The sequence below is a fragment of the Anser brachyrhynchus genome (assembly GCF_964034855.1).
Source record: "Anser brachyrhynchus genome assembly, chromosome: 25".
Classification (NCBI taxonomy): domain Eukaryota; kingdom Metazoa; phylum Chordata; class Aves; order Anseriformes; family Anatidae; genus Anser; species Anser brachyrhynchus.
In genome coordinates, this window is record NC_137718.1 from 492,474 (window position 1) to 511,300 (window position 18,827).

The 18,827-nt window shown below is 50.5% G+C and overlaps 1 protein-coding gene across 5 annotated transcripts in view; it reads right to left on the minus strand.

Moving 5' to 3' along the window:
• ZBTB16 (zinc finger and BTB domain containing 16) overlaps positions 1–18,827 on the minus strand; it is a 112,931-nt gene that overhangs the window by 24,352 nt on the left and 69,752 nt on the right. For all 5 annotated transcript variants that reach the window (XM_080567846.1, XM_080567847.1, XM_080567844.1 and 2 more), the window contains exon 4: positions 10,066–10,152. In XM_080567846.1, the coding sequence (XP_080423972.1) occupies positions 10,066–10,152 (87 nt within the window). The remainder of the gene's footprint in view (positions 1–10,065; positions 10,153–18,827) is intronic.

Here is an 18,827-nt window from a genome sequence, read left to right on the forward strand (position 1 = left end):
TGTTCCTGTGCACCCAGATGAAATTAGGCTGCTCTGTGCACACTACTGCCCGGCAGCTGGAGACGCCAGCTCTATGCCAGCAGCACCCGGCGCGGGCTCCTGCAGCTGGCGCTGCCACCGCCGCCTCCACGCAGCCTGCGCTGGGGCCAGACCCCATGAAAGGAGCGGCCGCTCCATGCCTCTTTTTATCTTTAAAGGCTGCCCGTTTGTTAAACTGTCATTGTGAATTATGCTCCTAAATTAAGAAGGCTTCCGATGGGAAGTTTAGCTGTCACAGTCATTGTTTTTGCAGAAATAAATGTTTGCAAGAAAAGCTTTCCTTTGAAGATGTCAGCTTCCACATCAAGAGCTCTTGGGCCAAGAACAGGGAAGCACAGGAGAGGCAAGAGTCAATGCTTGTACTTACCCTTCCCTCTATTTGTACAGTGTTCAGTCTTTTTTGCAAATAAACTTTGGAAGGCCTCTCACAGCCCTGCCACGTGAGGCTTGTGTTGCTCGGCAGAACGGTGAAAGGAGACGAACGCAAAGCCCATCCTTCTGCAACAGGATGGCACGGAAAGTAAAAGGAGTGACCCCCTTTTTGGCTGTTGCTTTTGAAAAGGACATGACTTTTTAAAATCCTAAATGTGCACCAAGAGCAGCCCTGGCTTCTGGCAGCTCCTGGCCCTGGGGCAGAGCCTCTGCTCTCACGGCCACAGCTGCTCACCAAAAGCAGCTCGGGGTTAATAAGATATCAGCCCATCATGATCTGATTAAGACGGATGTTTTGCCTCTTTATGCTCTTGCAGCTGCCATTTTTAGTTTGGAAAGTGTTTTGAAAGAAAGCTGATCTTTTTTTTTTAAAAAACTTGGGAGTTTGCATTTTGGATGCTTTCTGACCATTCCACTTTAAACTATGTGGTTTTATCCTTTCTTGGGTCATCTTTTTTGTCTCATTCTGCCACAGCCAAATGTTTGAGCTAGCAAGTCCCTCTCCCTGCTGAACACTCAGAATTAACCATGTACTATTTTTTCCAAGGGTCTTATGAATATATTTACAAGCAGAGCTCCATGGAAGAGGCCTCACCAGAGTTTGGCACATCAGCCTCCCATTGGTGCCAGAACCCAGGAACGTCACCTCCAAGGAGCTGGCACGGTTGGGATCTCCAATCTGCTACCGAAGCGCTGGAGACCTCTCCCTTTTGTTAGACCACCAAAAAACTGTTCAAACACAAGCATGTAACCCCCAAAATCCAGCTTTCAGTTCAGTGACAATATTTCAGATGCTGGATGTTCACTTGATCCTACAGGCTCATCAGAAAACATTATTTTGAGGTTTTGGTGCATATTTTGAAGGAAGAGCGGAAATAGATGCTGAAGGGAAAAACCAGACTGGCACATGCAGAGGGGGCAAAAACATCTACTCAGCCACAACCACATATTTATTTTCTCCTCATCCTTAAGCCATGAAAGCATCTTCATGATTGGCATTTTGTACTTTCAGAAGTGCCCACGTTATTGAAACAGCAAACCCTGGGAGGTGCCTCTCAGCCTCCCATGGGCCAAATGCAGGTTTTCCAGCCTGGCAAACAATTCCTGTTTGATCTCCTGGGCACTTTGGGCATTTGAGGGTGCCAGGAACATCTTTGCACCCTCCACATGTGGCAGCTAAAACCTCAGTAAAGAAGGCAGAGCTTTGCTGGAAACCCAGTTTATTTTGCAAGCTTAGGGTTTGCAGTTCACCTCCAGCTGAGAGAGTCGAGCACCCACGTTTTCCACTCCCATCTGTTACGTTGCACTCCACCTCTGGTGAGGAATTGTGGTGCTCACACCCGAACCAAAGCCCACAAGACCCCCAGCTCAGCCACCGTGGCTTGGCCAGACCGACCCCGTGCCATTCGGTCTTCTCAACACTGCCATATCCCTGTGCTCAAACTTCAAGCTCACGTCCAAAAGAAAAATCACAGGCGTGTAAAAAAAAACAACTTTGGAGCTGATGTTTTCTTGCATATTTACAGTTTTTCTCTTTGCGCTCCTTTCAGATGTGTTCATAGGGCTCCAGGTCTGTAAAGCACTATGAGAGCTGCCAAAATATCGCAAGACTTGGCAACGGTGTCTGAAACATTCTTTGCTGGCACAAGAGAAGCCCTGGAACAAAAGTTTGCTACATTATGGAAAAATCCAAAATTTGTGCACTCTTTGACTTAGCTGCTCGGCCTCTCCTCCACCCTCTCCCGTCGCACTTGTTATTCAAATCGCGGAGCTCTGGCGGGGCGCAGGGAACCCACACTTGTCACCCAACAGTGTCTGCGCCCAGCAGCTGGGGATGGGGCGCACCCCAGGGACCTGGGGACATCAGCCCCCCAGGACGGCTCCTCCATGGGACAGCCTGCCCGCATGCGCTGCCCTAGCGGGGCCAGCTTCCCACCTGTAGAGACCTGAAATGCAATCAAGGAGTTCAAGCATGATAAACAAAGGGTAGCTCCAGGGGAAGTGGTGGTACTGCCCAGCTTCCATCTCGGCTCCCAGACAGCTTTGGTCCCACAGCAGGCTCTTGGCACTGATTTTCCCAAAGCAGCATTGCTCATCCCCACTTTGTGATGAAGGGGCAAGTCACTCATCCCCCCAGACCCATTGCCCTCTGCTTGCTCAGAGCAGCACCCGTGCTCTCCCTGCGGCCAGGGCAGCCACGTCCCTGTCCCGGCACCCCAGGCTCTCAGGCCCCTGGCACAGGGCTCGAGCCCCTGCCCGCACAGCGGGGGCATCCCGGTGGGGGCAGGAGGCAGCCTACTGCTCTGCAGAGACTCCTGTGCTCAGGGAAGTTTTCTCTTCGTAATGAAAAACCAAAATGTTTATTGTTCCCTCGTCTGTATTTGCATCTGAAATTGGAGCTATTACAGGGCAGACATGCCAAGGTTTCGCTCAGTCAGGCAACACACACCGAAGCCTGCAGTACAATTTTAAGTTTAACTGTTTTGTTTGTTTGCTAAATAGTCAACACAACTCTACAACAAAACAAAGGAATGGGAAGGCCCTGATTTGAACAGCTCTGTCCAGGCACAGAGGGGATGGAAACAACGCAGGGGCTGGTGGTGAGGGCCTGCTCTCCACTAACCTGGCCACGCAGCCTGTCCCCAGAAGTGTTCCTGCTGTTCCCTGCAGCACCCCAAGGCAGACCAGGAGAGCCCGGACACAGCTCAGCTGGGCTCTGATGGCTGCTGGGCTGGTTCACCCGGCTGCACCAGGGCCCACACTTGCTATGTCCTCTCCTCTTCCACTTGGTTTCATGCAGCTGAGTACAGGAGGGATAATTACATTTAAACATACTTAATACTACAGTACATTATCTCTATCTATGGAGAAAAATGCTATCTGATGGTATTTTCCCCATAAGCCCAATCAAGATGCTCTCTTAAAGCCCTCTGGAGTACTGTGAAACAGCAATAGAAAGTCGCAGGCACGCTGGGAGATGCTGCAACGGTTTGGCTGGGGAAACGTGTGGAGCGGCTGCTGGGGGTGGGAGCTGCATCCAACCCCCCCATCCCCATCCCCTGGTGGGGGCACTGGGTCTCTGCCTCCTCCTGGCTCTGGGGGGAACCCCACAGGGCCGGGGGTGCTGCGAAGGCTCCATGAGAAGCCAGCGAAGGCCCCGGGGTTTCTGCGGCGCTTCAGCGGTGGCTCCTGGTGCCAGGCATGGATAAGGCCGAAGGGGGCACTGGAAAAGGGAAAAGGGGCTGATTTCCTCCTTCATCGCAATGTTCAGTACACACCGCCACACTCATTGTGGTGCTCACACAAAACACCTCGGTCTCCAATATTGAAAAAAATAGGGTGATGTGTGCCAACAGCATCATCGATTTTTCTTTAAGCCAGTACCATTTTGAGGCAGAGAAAGTGAAGCAAAAGAAAGGAGATTAGACAAATGCGTAATTAAGTGGACTGAGTTTAAATTTGCCAAACACAGAGAGGGTGTGGGGCAGCGTGACAGCACTGCTTTGCCTCAGGCCTGCCTCCTCCCACCGTGCTTCCCAGCCCCGATGGAAACCCCGACCCCCAACCCTGGGGGGGGGCTCTCACAGAAAAATGCCAAGTGCTCTGTCTGTCCTGGGCTAAAAAAACTCACTGTACATCCCAGTGAAAGCAGGAGATTTTTATTTTATTTTCTTTTTTTTTTGCGGGAAGGGAGGGGCACAAGAATGAAAAGGATAAAGCCCTGCAAACCCAGAGAGGAAAGGCTGACCTTCCACATGGCTACGGAGCGACGTTCTCCACAGGGCCACGAGCATCGGTGCTGCTGGGTGCATCCTGCAGCCAGCCCAGGGCAGCCACGGCCCCTGCCAGCTTTTCCTCTCCCCAGACTCCTGCTCTCATGTGCAGGATTTTTTTTCCCTTCGTACCTCCACTTACCACACTACTGTTTTGAATCTCTAAAATAATGTGACAAGTTAATGATGGCACAATTATCTAAATGTTTAACAGACATGTTATCTAAGTGAATCGGATTGAGATTCCATCCCGCTGACAATAAACATCAATGGGAGAGCAGAAAGTGATAGGCAAATTATCGCAAACCCTGCAATTTCAATGCTATTAAATTTGGAGGAATAACAGCCCTGAGGCCTGTAAACTCTGAATAAAATAGACCCTTGTGTTTGTCCAACTATTAAATCAAAATGCTACCAACATCCCAGGAAAAAAAAAGGGGAAGATTTATAGCTTTTCAATTTTCAGTTACACATTGGTTTTATTAACTCCTTTCTGCTGTTTGCACCGCAGTGCCAGTATTGCCACGGAGGTGTCCGCTGCGGGTGGGAGAAGGGGACCAACGGCCCCCAGTGCCCAGGAGTCACAGCTCCTGGGAGAGGAGGAGGAGAAATCACAGCGGGGTCCTGCCAGCGGGGACAGAAGAACATCTCTGCGCGGGATGCAGACGCTGCCGAGCTGGGCTGCTGAGTAATGCAGAGGTGACACCACAGGGGTGGCACCCGGGGGTGCTGTGGGGGCTCCTGTGGCTGCTCCGTGGAGTGAGCCCCCGCCACACACAAAGGCGGTGTCAGGCACCCAGCACCGTGAAATTAGGGTGAGCGCAGATCCACGCGAGCACCCTGACCCAGCAGGAGCGCATGACACCGGCTCCCGACTGCGTGTGACTTTGCCCCATCCACGGCTTTCATGTGTTAAATGCCTTGGCACACCAGGGGAAATTCTATACAAATCACCTCTGATATTTTTAAAAGTCCATGGCTCACAAGCACCAAGACCAGCCAAGCCCCAGCCCCATTAGCACGAACATGAGCAACGGGCTACCAGAGCCCCACCGGTGAAAGCTTTGCTTGGGGGAACTTGGTTTTCTCCTGAATACATTTCATTTTTCCTCTAAATCTGAGGAGAACAGTAAGTAATTTTCCACACTCTCCCTCCGGCATGGCACTGAGCTTACACTGCTATGAAGATGAGCCAGAACAGTTGCTGCTTTTCCTATTGCTGTAGGACAGAGGCCAAGCAAAGTGAACACCCAGAAAGAACCTCTCAGTCTGGAGCTGACTGGGCTATAGGCACAGCCACCCCTGTGTTTACAGGCAGAAATGACTTTTTCCTTTAATAGATTTTACCTTGCAACTGAAAGAAGGGCTTAATTTTTCCACCATAAGACAGCTGCTGTTTGACAGCAGTCAGTACACGGAAATTTATGCCAAGTTGGCTTACTATTTTGCGTTGTCTTTCAGAGGAGCAGTAAAAACAATGAAAAAATGTGAGATAAAGGAAGGTCCTTATATGCTAACTGTTCACCTGGGAAATGGCTCTGTATGCGGAAAAGAAACCTAGAGTCCTCTACCTTATCCATACATTTCAGAAAATCTCTCAAGCTTTAGGTCATCCAGAAAAACAGTGACTGTTTTTGGCTTTTTGCAGACAGGTGCTGTACCCTCTACTAAATGCTGCGTTTCTGAACAAAACATGTCTATTTGGTAGGCCAGTACCAAATGAGCCCTCTGCAATGATTGTTTTTTGAGCTTCTCTCTACAGAACTTCTAAACCATCCTTGAAGCCATCCATCCCAGCATCTACCAAAAAGGGCAATTTTTTTTCTGGTAAAGTGTGAAGGTCTTTCACAAAGTTTGCCAAACAACCTGCTGTTAAGGACGAAAGGAGGACGCTCAAAAACCTTTTCTGGGAGATGTCGTTATTTGGAAAACGAGTTAATTATAGCAACTGTATTGGAGGAATGTTTCTTATGCCACAGGCAGCACTATTTGAGAGCCGCCCAACAACAGGAAGCTATTAATTTCAGCGAGCGTGGGCTCCTCTGGCCATAAAGCCCATTTCTGATGTGTAACTGAGACGCGTGTGTTTACAGCTCGAGGAGGTGATGATAAACCTGCTTAAACCTGGGTCGCCGTGTTCCACCGTGCTAAGTTCTCATGTCACCCTTTGAGCCTTGGCACGCACGCAGGCTGCCTGGCAGCCCGCAGTGGTCAAGCCCCAAGGTTTCCCATCAGACTGACTCCAACCCGCGCGGAATTTTCAAGGTCACCAGTGAAGGCCACTCACCGCACTGCTCCACCTGGTTTTCAGCAGGGTGGTTTTGGACGACGCTGCCATCGCCCGCCCACCCCGCAGCGCCCGCCACCCGGGCCAGGGCTGTGGAGCCCCAGCTGCCGCAAGGCGATGGCTCCCCAGGAGCATGCGATGCTCGGCGGTGCTGAACGGCTGAAACGCTCAGGGCCACCTCCTCGGGGCTGGCCACTGCCCCGGAAGACCCCTGGTCCAGACACTGACTCGCAGGCACAGCACAAGAGGCACGAGCCAAACTCGATCCCTCGCTCTGCTGGCTGCTCCCTTGCGAGAGTCGTTCTCCTCCCTAACCTACAGCGCATACAGTTGCTAAAAAGATTATGATTTGTAAGGTCCAGCCTCAAGTAGCATGACTTTGAATATGGAGGGCAATCACTTTAAAATTTATTACCTGCTGCTTGGCCAGCAAAGTTTCCAGATCAAATGACGTGCTGAGCCTATTCCTGCTCAGTGACGCAGCAATTTATATTACTGATCGGTCATTAAAACCTCTGGCACAAAACCGTTCATGTTTTGCATGCCAACGTAGTGTCCATGCATCGAATTTCAACCTCTGAGTATAAATGCAGCCATTAATGGCATTTATCAGTTTTTTCAGCATTGAAAGACTAGCTTGTACTAATTTAAACTGTTCCTAATATAGCGCGGAGAAGAGGGGGCTCTTCTCTCTGGTTTTGTTTTTAGGAGCTTCTCAAAGACTCCACCTGGGACTGCCTGATGCGAGTTCCTCAGCGTCCCATAACAAAACCAGTCTGGGAAAGGCAGCATTTACAATATGTCCTTGTCACCAGGTATCAGGCATAAAGAGTTCCTTGTGCTTACCAAGGGCTGATCACATCTAAACCAAAGAGCAGGAAAGCGCAATAAAGGAAACATGGCAAAAGCCAACTGTTGATAGCTCTTTGGAAAGGACTGGCATTTTCCTTGCAGAGGGAGCAGTCAAATTACCTCGTATTTTCTGCACTATGCTTTCCTACATGCATATTTTAATGCTAAGCAATAAGTGCAATAGGCTTTAGTGAATCAGCGCCCTGTGTCTACGTCTCACTGGAAGAAGAGCTTGGGCTACCTCACTCTTACAAATCACAGAAGCTAAGACAATGCTGTAATGCTAACTCCTCTGTTTATTAGCCTGGCATATTACACGGTGGTTTGCAGGAGTGACTCACGGTGCACTGATGGTTCTTTATTTGTCTGAACACCGTGTGCTAGTGACAAGCGCTGCCGGCTCAACTCCTGACGGTGGGGTAGCAGATGGGGTTCTGCTCCTGCACAGACAGATTGGTTGGAGCCAGCAGTACTGCATGTGAAAAACAGGCAATTTACTAACAATGCGACCAAAGCCCACAGTCAACATAGGAGAGCTTGCAACAACAACGAGAGAAAAGCTGGAGGCACCGGCAGCCAGACCTCCAAGCACCCCACCAGGGAAGCGGCGCAGTTAATGGCACAAGCGCCTGCCAGAGTGCAGCTGATGACAGCTTGGCCACGGCAAGCACCCGGCTGCACGTGAGCATCAGGGGAAGAGGTTTGTGCACGTCTGAGCTCCGTGCTGGGAAAGGGACTGGGGAGACTATGCGGCGTGGCTAGAGGCAGGCATCCCCTGTCCTGCGGGACCTGCTCTCATGTCCCCACTCAGCATCTCAGCCTGGCAAGGAGCAGCTGTGTGCCTGCTTGTGCTGAACTGCCCAGCACCCAGCAGATACTTGAGCAAATGCATGGACCTCAAGGCAGCAAGAAGAAACCTCCACAGAGCACCAAATACAATGCAATTATTTGTATAAATGCTTTGAAAACAGGAACAGCACTGTCAGTGTAGGCTGGGATTCTCAAACAATTTATAACGCATCACTCTTAGGCTCCTGAGAATCAAAACACTCTTGACAACATTATTTATCCCTTGGAAAGCTTCTCTTAAAATCTGAAATGGTGGCCAAGTGCCATCATGCTGGTCAAATTCAGTAAAAGTTTGCTGAGCGTTACACCTGAGTTTTAGAGCTGTGTTTACAACATCAGGTCTTTCATCAAGAGAGCAACAAACCAATCGCCTGGAAGGTGGTGAGGAAATTACAGAGGTCTTGGAGTTGCTGCCTTGAACACGCAGAGAGAGCAGGCCGGTACCCAGAAGACGGGTGCAGCGTGATTTTAGCAATTCCTGCAGCATGGGAGCTTGCCAACAGCAATTATTTCAAACCCTTGACTCTTGGGTCTGGCTCAAGGGCAGTGCTTGTCCCCGACCGTGCTCCCAGCACCCCACACTTCTCCCACTTTGCTTTTTGTCAGTGGAAATGAAGCTGGGAGAGCTACATGCTCTGAGTGCCTCCCAACAGCATCCCTGTAGTGGCAGCGGCACCTCTGAGCTGCCTGAGCCCACCGAAGTCCTGCTGGAGACATGTGCCCACCATCCTGCACCACCCTTTCCAAAGAGGAGAAGCCTTGATCGGTGACTCTGCATCCTGCCCGGTCTTTTGGTGCACAGGGCTCCAGAAAACAAGGGTGGCCATTTAGCAGTACAAAGGCACTCAGAGTTTAATCACAGGAGCAGGTTGTGCTACTCCTTTCATCAATGTCGCCCAGAAAGCCATCTGGGGAGGTTTCCCTTTCAAACACCACGCACAAATTTTAACACAAATACAGATACATTTCAAAGAAAGAGGTCAGCCAAAAAAAAAAATTACCTCAATAAAAATAATTTAAAGATAGAAATGGACCTGGGCAGGTCAGAAACAAGAACTGCAAAGGGTTAATTTCTCAGTTTGGCAAAAACTTACAAAGGAAGCCAAAATATTTATGTCAAAACTGTGTTTGGTAACAAGGCACTTAGTCTAAGTTTTGTTTCCCAAGCAGTTTGAAACACAGAGCAGTGACGCCAGCACGACAGACACCTGGACGTGGGCAGGCAGCAGAGCAATGCCCTCCGCAGCGTGCAGGGGACGACACCAAAAGCTGCCTCATCCCACCTGCCTCCAATGCACCTTTATCACTATGTGACCATGGAAACTCAGCCTAACTTTGAGCATCCCTGAAACAAAAGGTTGAGTGCTCTCTTTTAGCAAGAATCGCTGTTTAGGGACAGAATAGGACAAGACCAAATGGAGACGGTCAACCTCGGCTTGCTCCCTTCTCTGCCATCGGCTCCAAGAAAAGCTCTTTTCATTTATTTTTATGTTTTGACTCTGTGGTCAGAGCTGTGAGTTTGGACACAGACAGGAGATGCTTTGCTGAAGTCATTTTGCACGGAATTGAGAGGAAAGGACGTGTAAGTGGCAGCTCAAGCAGGGAACACTGTGGTGCTCTTGCTTTGCTGCTTTCCCAGGGAGCGGGGTGGTGGGACCCGGGATCGGTTCCTCCCTCAGACATAAGAGCTACCTGGGGGAGAAGTAACGGGGCCTGGAAAAGGACTCCAGGAAAGCCTCTATACCCTGGGAGGGAGGCAGCACACACACCGCTTCCTTCCGCACTGTTTGTTTGGAGAAGGAGTTAAGCAAAAAAAAAGAAAAGTCAACATACCAGTATGTGTCTGCCTGTGTGTCTCCAGGGCATCTTCTTTTGAGAACTGTGCACCGCACTGATCACAGACAAACGCTTTGGCACCCGCTAGAAAGACAAAGGAGAAAACGAGCATTATTCAGATGGCACGCACAGCGGAGGGTTGCAGATCAACCAGCAGAAACTGAGGCTGGGAGAATCACCATGGCAAAAGGCATTGCAGAGCCCTGCAGACTCTGCCAGCGTCCTCCCCGCCACCACAGCTCCCCACCACTGGGCTCTGGGCAGGCACAGCCGAGCACCCCCAGCACTGAAGCCATTCACGGGGACAGGGCTGGCGTAAGGCATGCTGGCTGGAGTAGGTCGGCAGCAAATATCCAAAATCAAAACTCCTTCTCACCAGCATCCAATAAGAGGATTTATCCATTCCTGTAGAGAAAATACAATTCTCACAGAACCAATACAAGCAAGCAGCATGAAAGTGATATGAAGAGCACTCCTCTAGGAACGCATGTATTTTTAAAGCCATTCACTTCATAAAACACAGAATCTGTTCAATAGAGGGACTTAATATTTTATAGCCCACACATGGCAGCAAAAAGTAGCTGCCCTTCTCAGTCCCATTGTTCTGCTAGTTCCAAATAACAGCATAACACACAAATATACTATTGACGTTGTGCTGCTCTTTCATTTTAAGCAGTTGCTTGCCAAGAAGAAATTAAATATTTGTTTTCAAAAAATCATTAAACATCAATGACTTTCATTAGAGTTGTAACTGATCTAATTTTAAACGGTTTCCTGCCCCTTCCTATTGTAGCAGTTGTTACCAGTATCAGAGGATGAGAGGAAAGAGAAGGCAGAACCATCTGATAAGAAACGTGGCAGAAACAACACAATTTAGTGAGAAGCACAGATACCTCTTTGACTGAGAGAGAGATGTGGTATTCAGGGGAATTCTTAGAAAATCACTATCAACATGTGCCGCGTGTGGCGGGTCAGAGGCGCTAGTTAGAACAAGGAAAAAAAACAGGATGTCTAACAGCAGATAAGTAACTTCCAGATAAAACTAGATTAACAATGCGTACTATCTCCAGCGCATATGCTGCCAGGACAAAGCTGTGAGCGCATTTGTTAGATTTTGAAGTTCGATTCAGCTGTTGCGAGAATCTACGCGTGGACCAGAGCACGAGGAGCAGCCTTCGAGGTGGCAGGAAGGGGAAGAAGCGGAGAGCTGCGCCCCGGGTCCTCGCTGAGCCCCGCGGCCATGCCCGGAGCTCCGGCCCCACGGCCCCTCCACATCGCGGCCCAGAACCGAGCCCCTGGCTCCTCCCTGCGTGCGGATGTGCAGTGGTGAAACAAAAGGAGACACGGAGAGAGACGGAGGTATCACGAGATCCATTAACAAGAGAATTCCTTCGTCTTTAAATTGTCTTAGTAACGGCTGGCTCACAGGCAGAAATATTTGGCAGCAGTGAAATTAAAAGTGATAAATTTTCTCGCCAAGCTTTGATCGATAATAGAGGTCTCATCTGTTAATCAATAAGACAGTCTGCCTGTTTACTGTGCATATGTTGTTCTCTGCTGCCTTCGCTATGATGTCAAGTTTGCATTCAAAACAACTCAAGTGTGCATAAACCACATGGCTGTTCGCAAAAAAATAAATAAGAAGGTGCATTTTGGTGACAGCATGGGGTGACCACGGCCCCGCTCCCACGTGCTGGGGGATGTGTGGTGACCGGGCACCCGCACCCCACTGCAGGGACCCCGATGCCAGCTGCCCCCTCCCTTCGCCAAAGGACGGCTTTAATAATGAGCAGGGTTCTATTACCGGCATAATTGGAGAGGTCACTGCTGCTTGGGAGCCATCACCGGCCGTCATGCCAGAGCCAGCTCAGGATGTTTTGTTCCTGGATCAGTGACCCATAAGGCCAGCGGGACCCTGCAACGCTTTTGTTTTTTAATTTCATTTTTCCTCAGAAGTGTGTGCTGTGTGCAACACCCAGGGCCGCACGCCTGGGAGGGCACAGAGCTGGAAGGAAGCACGGGACCAGTGCTCCCATGTCCTCCCCACCCAAACCGTGCATGGGGATGAGGATGCAGCACCCCTGAGATGCAGCAGCCCGGTTGCTGCCCGAGTGTCCAGCCCTGAAATGCCCACTGGTAAACGATGGGGACTCAGAAGCACACAAAGTTTCAAAACCTCCTTGCTGAGCCCGTGACCGCAGCCCCGTGACCGCCCAGCCCACCTGCAGATGCCCACAGCCTGGCCGATGGGGCGGCCGAGCACCCCACAAGGCTACGTGCACACAGCAGGAAGGGGAGGCTGGGCAGCGCCCGCCCCAGCAGCAGTCGTACTGCCAGGACCACGGCCGGGGGGGCTCCGTGTGCGGGGCAGCCTGCCCGGACACCCACGGGACCCCGATCAATAGGGCTGCGGCCGCCCGCCCCTCCCCGGCAGCCTCCCGGCGCAGATGATGTACAGCAGGCAGTTGCCAAGGCAATGACTCTCCATTGCCACTTTAAGCTCTCCGAGACCCACTGCTGTGAAGCATAATCCATAAGGTTACATCAACCTGATGCAGCAACAAGTTTTCCCCGTGTAGAGCAGCTGAACCAGCCGCAGGTGCACCGGCACCGATCCTGCTGCGACGCGCCCCGCAGGGCACCAGGGCTGGGGCTGTGCCGAGCGGGGTTTTGGCTCGGCCGTACCCTCCCCACATGGGGCCGGGACGTCGTGAGCACTGCTCCTGCTGCAGCAGAGCCACGGTGGGGACAGCCTAGAGCAGGGGCTGGTCCCCGGCTCCAACGTGATGCTGCTGGATCGGGGACACCGGCCCCACGCAGAGGCAAAGCTGGGCAGGGGGGGTCCTGGGCTGGGTGCTCGTGCAGGTGGGGGCGAGCTGGGGAGGTGCCCGGAGCGCAGAAACAGCCCTGAGAGATGCGGAGCAACGAATCACGAGGTGCTTGCCAGCAGCTGACCAGGGGGTGGGGAGGGCAGGGGGACAGAAAAATTCCTTGAGATTTTAAAATAAACAGGGTGAATGTTCTGATGAGATATGCATGCTTGGTTACATAAGGAAGTACAGAGTGTACCAAAACAGCATACCCAAAAAAAGCATAAGCTGTCAGAACAATAAGTACAGACATGGGGCATTTTACAACAGGCTATGCTGTACAGTTTTATTTACAGTACCTCTTATCAGTCAGGGAACAGCACGCTGCCTGCCAATTTCCAAAGGCCAGGACTGTGTGTTCTTTCACTCAAGTAGATGTGTACTCCAGGCAGGGAATTTTTTTTAATCAACAAAACAAAAACTGATCCTGAGCCAGAATTCCTGTAATGTACACACGCTCAGAGGAGAGGAGGAGGAGAGAGTACGGCGATTGAATATGTAAATAGTTCAAGGTTAATTTTACTATGTGAGTCACCAGGAAAAATGTCATCCAACATCTGAGCTTATTATAACAGTGCTTAGAAAAAACAGTTAGATGTTTGTTAGAGGGAGCATGACATATTTGAAAGCAGTACATCAAGAGGCTGTGTCAGGGCTTTTTTTTGTTGTTGTTGTTGGCTTTTTTCTCCCTCTCCTCTCCCCCTCCCCCCCCTTTTTTTAATAACACCCATAGAAACTATTAGTCTATTAAAATGTAAACAGAAGTTTTGGGAGAGTATTTTTAGCTAGTGGCTTGTATTGCCTACAGTACATAGATATCTTCAGATGATCTTCCCAACGGGATGGGACTTAACGTGCTGCCAAGTATCAGCTGTGTTTCGGAGCATGCCTTGTAATTGGCACACAAGTCTCCGCCGTACATTTATATCTGTACGAGCAAATTTATAGCTCCTGCCTAATAAAGGTCTTTGCAGCAAAAGGCTAGCGTAAACACGCAAGGAGCAGCTCACTCACCACCGCATGGCTCGGCACGGAGCAGGAAAGTGGCCAACAGGCGCTTTTTGAGCTTTTTCGGCCCTTCTTTTCCTCACTGGACAGGTTTTTCCTCCCTGTGGGGCTAAGCCTGCTCGTGCCGTGACATGGGGATGAATGATGCTTACTTTAATGACACAGCATGAATGATGTGCTCAGCTTCTAGGAAATTAGATCCCTGAAACGGCAACCTCGAGAGCTCCTTGCAAGCCCCCTCTCCCCACCAGGGTGGATGTGGTGCCCAGTGCTTGCAAGTCCAGGTTGGGGCTGTTCCCCCAGCTCTGGGCTTTGCCCCACATCCTTCACCCACCAGCCAGCCACAGATGCCATGTATGCCGCGCTGCTGTTCGACCCCTTTTTCTGCAGCATTCTCCCAAAAAGCCTCAGGCTGCACGTCTACCCTAGCACCAGAACCAGGCGGCATGCCCCGGCCGTGCTGAGCCCGTGGGCACCCTACCTGCTGTGCCAAGGGCACACAGAAACCTCCAACCCCAGCCCTCGCTATTTTTAATCCATTTAAAAGAAAGAATAGCTTCTTTCAGACTCCCCTGGGCATTTACCCTGCGAAACGTGGAGACAATTGATCAACTGCCAGCTGTCTGGCTCAACTTTTCCTGTGGAATACAGCAAACTGCAAGCCTTAGTGCTGGGCTGCATCTCCTGCACCTCAAAGGCTCGTCGCGGTGAGGCAATGCCCCAGGATGGCTCTAAGCTGTCAGGAAAAGGCTCGGTGGACCTGAAAAAAGAGCTATTCTATTTTTAGTCACTATCAACCCTCATAATACTTCCCAACGCCCATTCAGTTTAATTACTTTATTGAGGACAAGAAGTAGGCTCTCCAGTTTTAACGCCTGTGATGTTAGGAAGTAGTAAAATGTTCTAACTGGTTAAAAATGACACTCGTCCGCTTGCCTTTGGTGTTCCCAAGACCGTAATTGTGGCCCGGGCAGCAGGTCTGAAGCTGCTGGGCCACTCTGAAGCTTTGATTTCCCCCTCCTGTACCGTAATTGAGGTGTTGCGTTACAAGTGCAGTGGTGACGTTTCCAGAGTCAGGGAAAAACAAACAGACAGGGACAGATCGGTGTCCACGCCGCTGCCCGCCCTCGCTCCGTCCTCCCACCGGCTGCCTCGTGCCGCGGCGTGGGTTGTGCGAGGGGCCGGGGGTGCCCCGTTCCCACCCCGCTCTCAGGCACAACCACCCCACCTCCAAGCGCCCCCAGCGAGCCCTTGCTAGGTGCTCAGCTACCTACGCAAACCTGCCTCTTCTTCGACAGCAGACAAGCCATGCCTCATTAACCTTCCAAACTAATTTTACAATTTACTAAACCACTGTTTTCCTGTGCCCATTTAACCGTCCCTGACTGTGATAAACTTTTATGGGGCTGGTGGCCAAGAGAAAGACGAAAGGAGGCTGAGGCAATGGGGAGAACAACTTCAAAAATACGAATGCCAACCCACATACTCCCCCCAAAAAAGAACGAAGGGGAAAAAGAGGAGGAGGCGCGAATACCCTCCCAAGGAGCAGGCTGGACAGCGTGGCCAAGGGGAACGAACTGGAGCCATGCCCTGTGGATGCCCACAGGCGCTCGGCACGTGCGTCACGGGGAGAGGTGGCGGGCACGGAGCCCTCACAGGGTCCTCCTCGGGGACGGGGCGGGCGCGCCGAGACGAAGCATCGCCCACATTTCTGCCCAGCAGCACAACGCATTCACCCAAAAAGCACGGTGAGGCCAAAGGATGGGCACAAAGGGGCTCAACCCAAGCAAACATATCACCGCTGTTTTGAGACAGAAAACGGGAGAAGCAATATTTGCCTGCACTGCACCTCCAGGAGGGTCATCAGACAGGACTGGCACGCTGACAAGAACCCTTCGACCCTTTCCAACTGTAACGTCTATAACGTGTGGTCTGAAGTCACAACCCTGCAAGTATGATACAGAATTTATTCTGGTCCCCTCCCCCAAGCACAAGGGATTAATAAAAATTTGAGATTATATATTATTAAAATGCTGTAATTGGCAAGAAGGTGGAGAGAGGGAAAAATATGGATTAAAAAAAGTGCCAAGTAAATTTATGCACTGTCGTCGCTTTACTACCTAATTAATTCAGTAATTTCAAAAACAATTTTATTTATGTTCCATTTACCACATCAAAAGTGCAAAGAAAAAAAACCACAGTGATGCTAAAATAATACCTCAAGGCATCTATTTTTAATCAGTAAAAAAAAAATAAATAAAAAATCCAAGCCCTGGTTTCTATACAATCTCTCTTGGGCAGACCACCAACTCTAAGAGAGAGAAAACAGCCGAGCCCTCTGTGAGTGCCTTCCTGGCTGCCGAAAACAGAGCTTGTCAAAAAAAAACAAATCCATAATGGCCTGAGGCTCCTCTCCAATCTATTTTCTGCTCAGCTGGTTTTAAATGAAGTTATTATGAGTCATTAAAACACCCGCAAGCCTGTGGAAGTCAGCCAATTACAATTTTAAATTTAGCCTGTTCTCTACCCCATTCTCTTGTTTTCTTCTTTTGCCCACATAAAGCTGCTTTTTTATTATTATTATTATTATTTCCCTTCTCCCCTATTTCACTCAAGTGGAAGAGACAGTTATGAAAATCTCTAGTACTTTCCACTAAAAAAATAAAAGACATCCAAGAAGGGCCAAAAAAGATCAAGCTGCAAACCAGGCTTGGATTTAGAGAGATGCGAAAGGGTTTTCTTTTCATTCTTTTTTTTTTTTTTTTGAAGTGCCATAAAAATGCAATAATTGAATATGAAAAAAAAAAAAAAGAAAAAGGTGCAGGTTTTAAAAGGTAAAGACAGTCTTCTAAACCGAGCCTGGGTGCACGGATGTCAGCCCCAGCACTGGAGGACAAGCTCATCTCAGCGCTGCGTCTCCTGGTGATGCTCCGTGTTACCGGGGTGCGGGTGCAACCCGTGGGGGCGGCGCTGCCGTCCGTCGGTGCTGGCCCCCATCTGCAGCCCCCCCATCGGCCACCTCCAACCACGGCCTCGCTGGCCGCAGCTGCCCCCCTCCCTCGCTGCCTGGGGCAGAGCAGCCCTCCCCTGGGGAGGCTGCTGGCGGCACCACGCCGCTTTGCGCTGCTGACCTAACAGGGGAAATACTAGGCAGCAGTGCACCGGGAAGGTTTATCCCCAGGATAAAACCCAAGTATTTTCCATGTATTTTTTCCAGCTAGCCAGCAAAGAGCAACAAAAGGCGCCCAAGCGCACCCATGGGTGCTCTGGTGGGATGCTCAGCCACCAGAGTGCTTCTTTCGCAGATGCCTCCGAGCTGCAGGGCAGTGCTTTCCTTCCCAAAGCGCGGGGGTGAAACGGATGCTCAGGAGAAACCTCACCAGAAGCCCGAGTGTGGCAGTGAAGGGACGAACCAAAGCCGAACTCTGGGGTTTCTCATTTTGGCACCGAAGCCTTTGGCTCCGGGGGCTGAAGGAGAGGTGGCAGCGGTTGCACCACGTCCACTTTGGGCAGGAAGGGGTGAAGGCTGTGCTCCACCAGGGGACTTTGCCCGAGCGCTGCTGCGCCACATCCCCGACCGAGCCAGCTGCCCGTGGTGGGTGAAGGACGCCCATGGCCACCCGCACCCTGCTGCCCCCGGCACTGCCCAATGCCACCAGCGGCCAGCCCCAACGGGAAGGGTCCCTGGCAGCATCCCCCTCTCACGCCTCCCAGAAGCGGACGGGGAGCTGGGACGTGGAGGAAGGGCTGCACGAGAGGTGGAGAGAGTTGCCACCAACGTCATCACCCAAACTTCATCAGCCAGCTCTGTAAATTCAAACGCTGCTTGGGGACAAGGGGAGAAGGAAGAGGGAGAAAGGGACATTTTCAGGTTAAAAAAAAATAATAATAATTTCAGCTTAGCAACAATAAAGAAAGGTTATTACATAATTTCCACTTTTCCTCCACCCTTAAAGTAATGTTCTATCTGACAGCCTCCACTCAGAGGGGAAAAAATGACAAATCCAATCCAAAATTCAACAGCCTGTGTTCTGTTCAGAAAGCACACAGTGTACTATACAGCCCATAAAACTCCAAACAGCCTCCAGACACTTCTGCAATCGTCCTCCATCAAAACACTTTGTCTTGCATACAAAAATAAGATACAGTGCTGAACGGAATACGAAATCAGCCCATTACAGTACAGGGAGGCTGCTACTTAGCAACAAGGGGGCTTTAAAGCCGCGATGCTCTACAGGAAACAAAATCTGTCAAGCCTGTTGGGCAAATGATAAACATTAGCAGTATTAAAAAACACAAAAGCCATGTAAATGGATCGTGCGCGGCACAGGGAGGGATGGGCAGGCGCAGTCTCGGGGCAGGGGGCTGCTCGCCAGCTCGTCCCCAGCCTGTGGGGAGAGGTCTCAGCCTGTCCTCCCTGCAGAGAGGGGCCGGGGGGGCTCCATCACCATGACCTACAGTGAACTTTCATAACTTTCCCATCTAGCATGCACGACAAGAAACCTGGAAGCAAACGGGCTGCACTGCGATGATCACATATATTTAGCAGTATTAATGTAGACAGATGTGCGTAAGATTTATTTGCTACAGAGAGCACTATGGTGTAATGGGTCCTGGCATCGCTCTCCGCATAATGCTTAGCAGAACACCTTAAATAACAAAGAGCAGCCAAAAGTGGGGAGAGAGGAGAAGCAGTGACGGGTGAAAAATAAATATATTTTATCAGGTAAGGGGGGAAAAATAAGCTGGCTCTGAATCAGCAGCCAGGTCTAGGAAGTGAGCCAAAACAGGAGCTAAAAAGCAAACCATATTCTTCTGGTCTCAGCTTAGACTCTTGAGGCAGAAAGGATTTGGGGGGAGGGGGGGGGAATGTATTTTTCA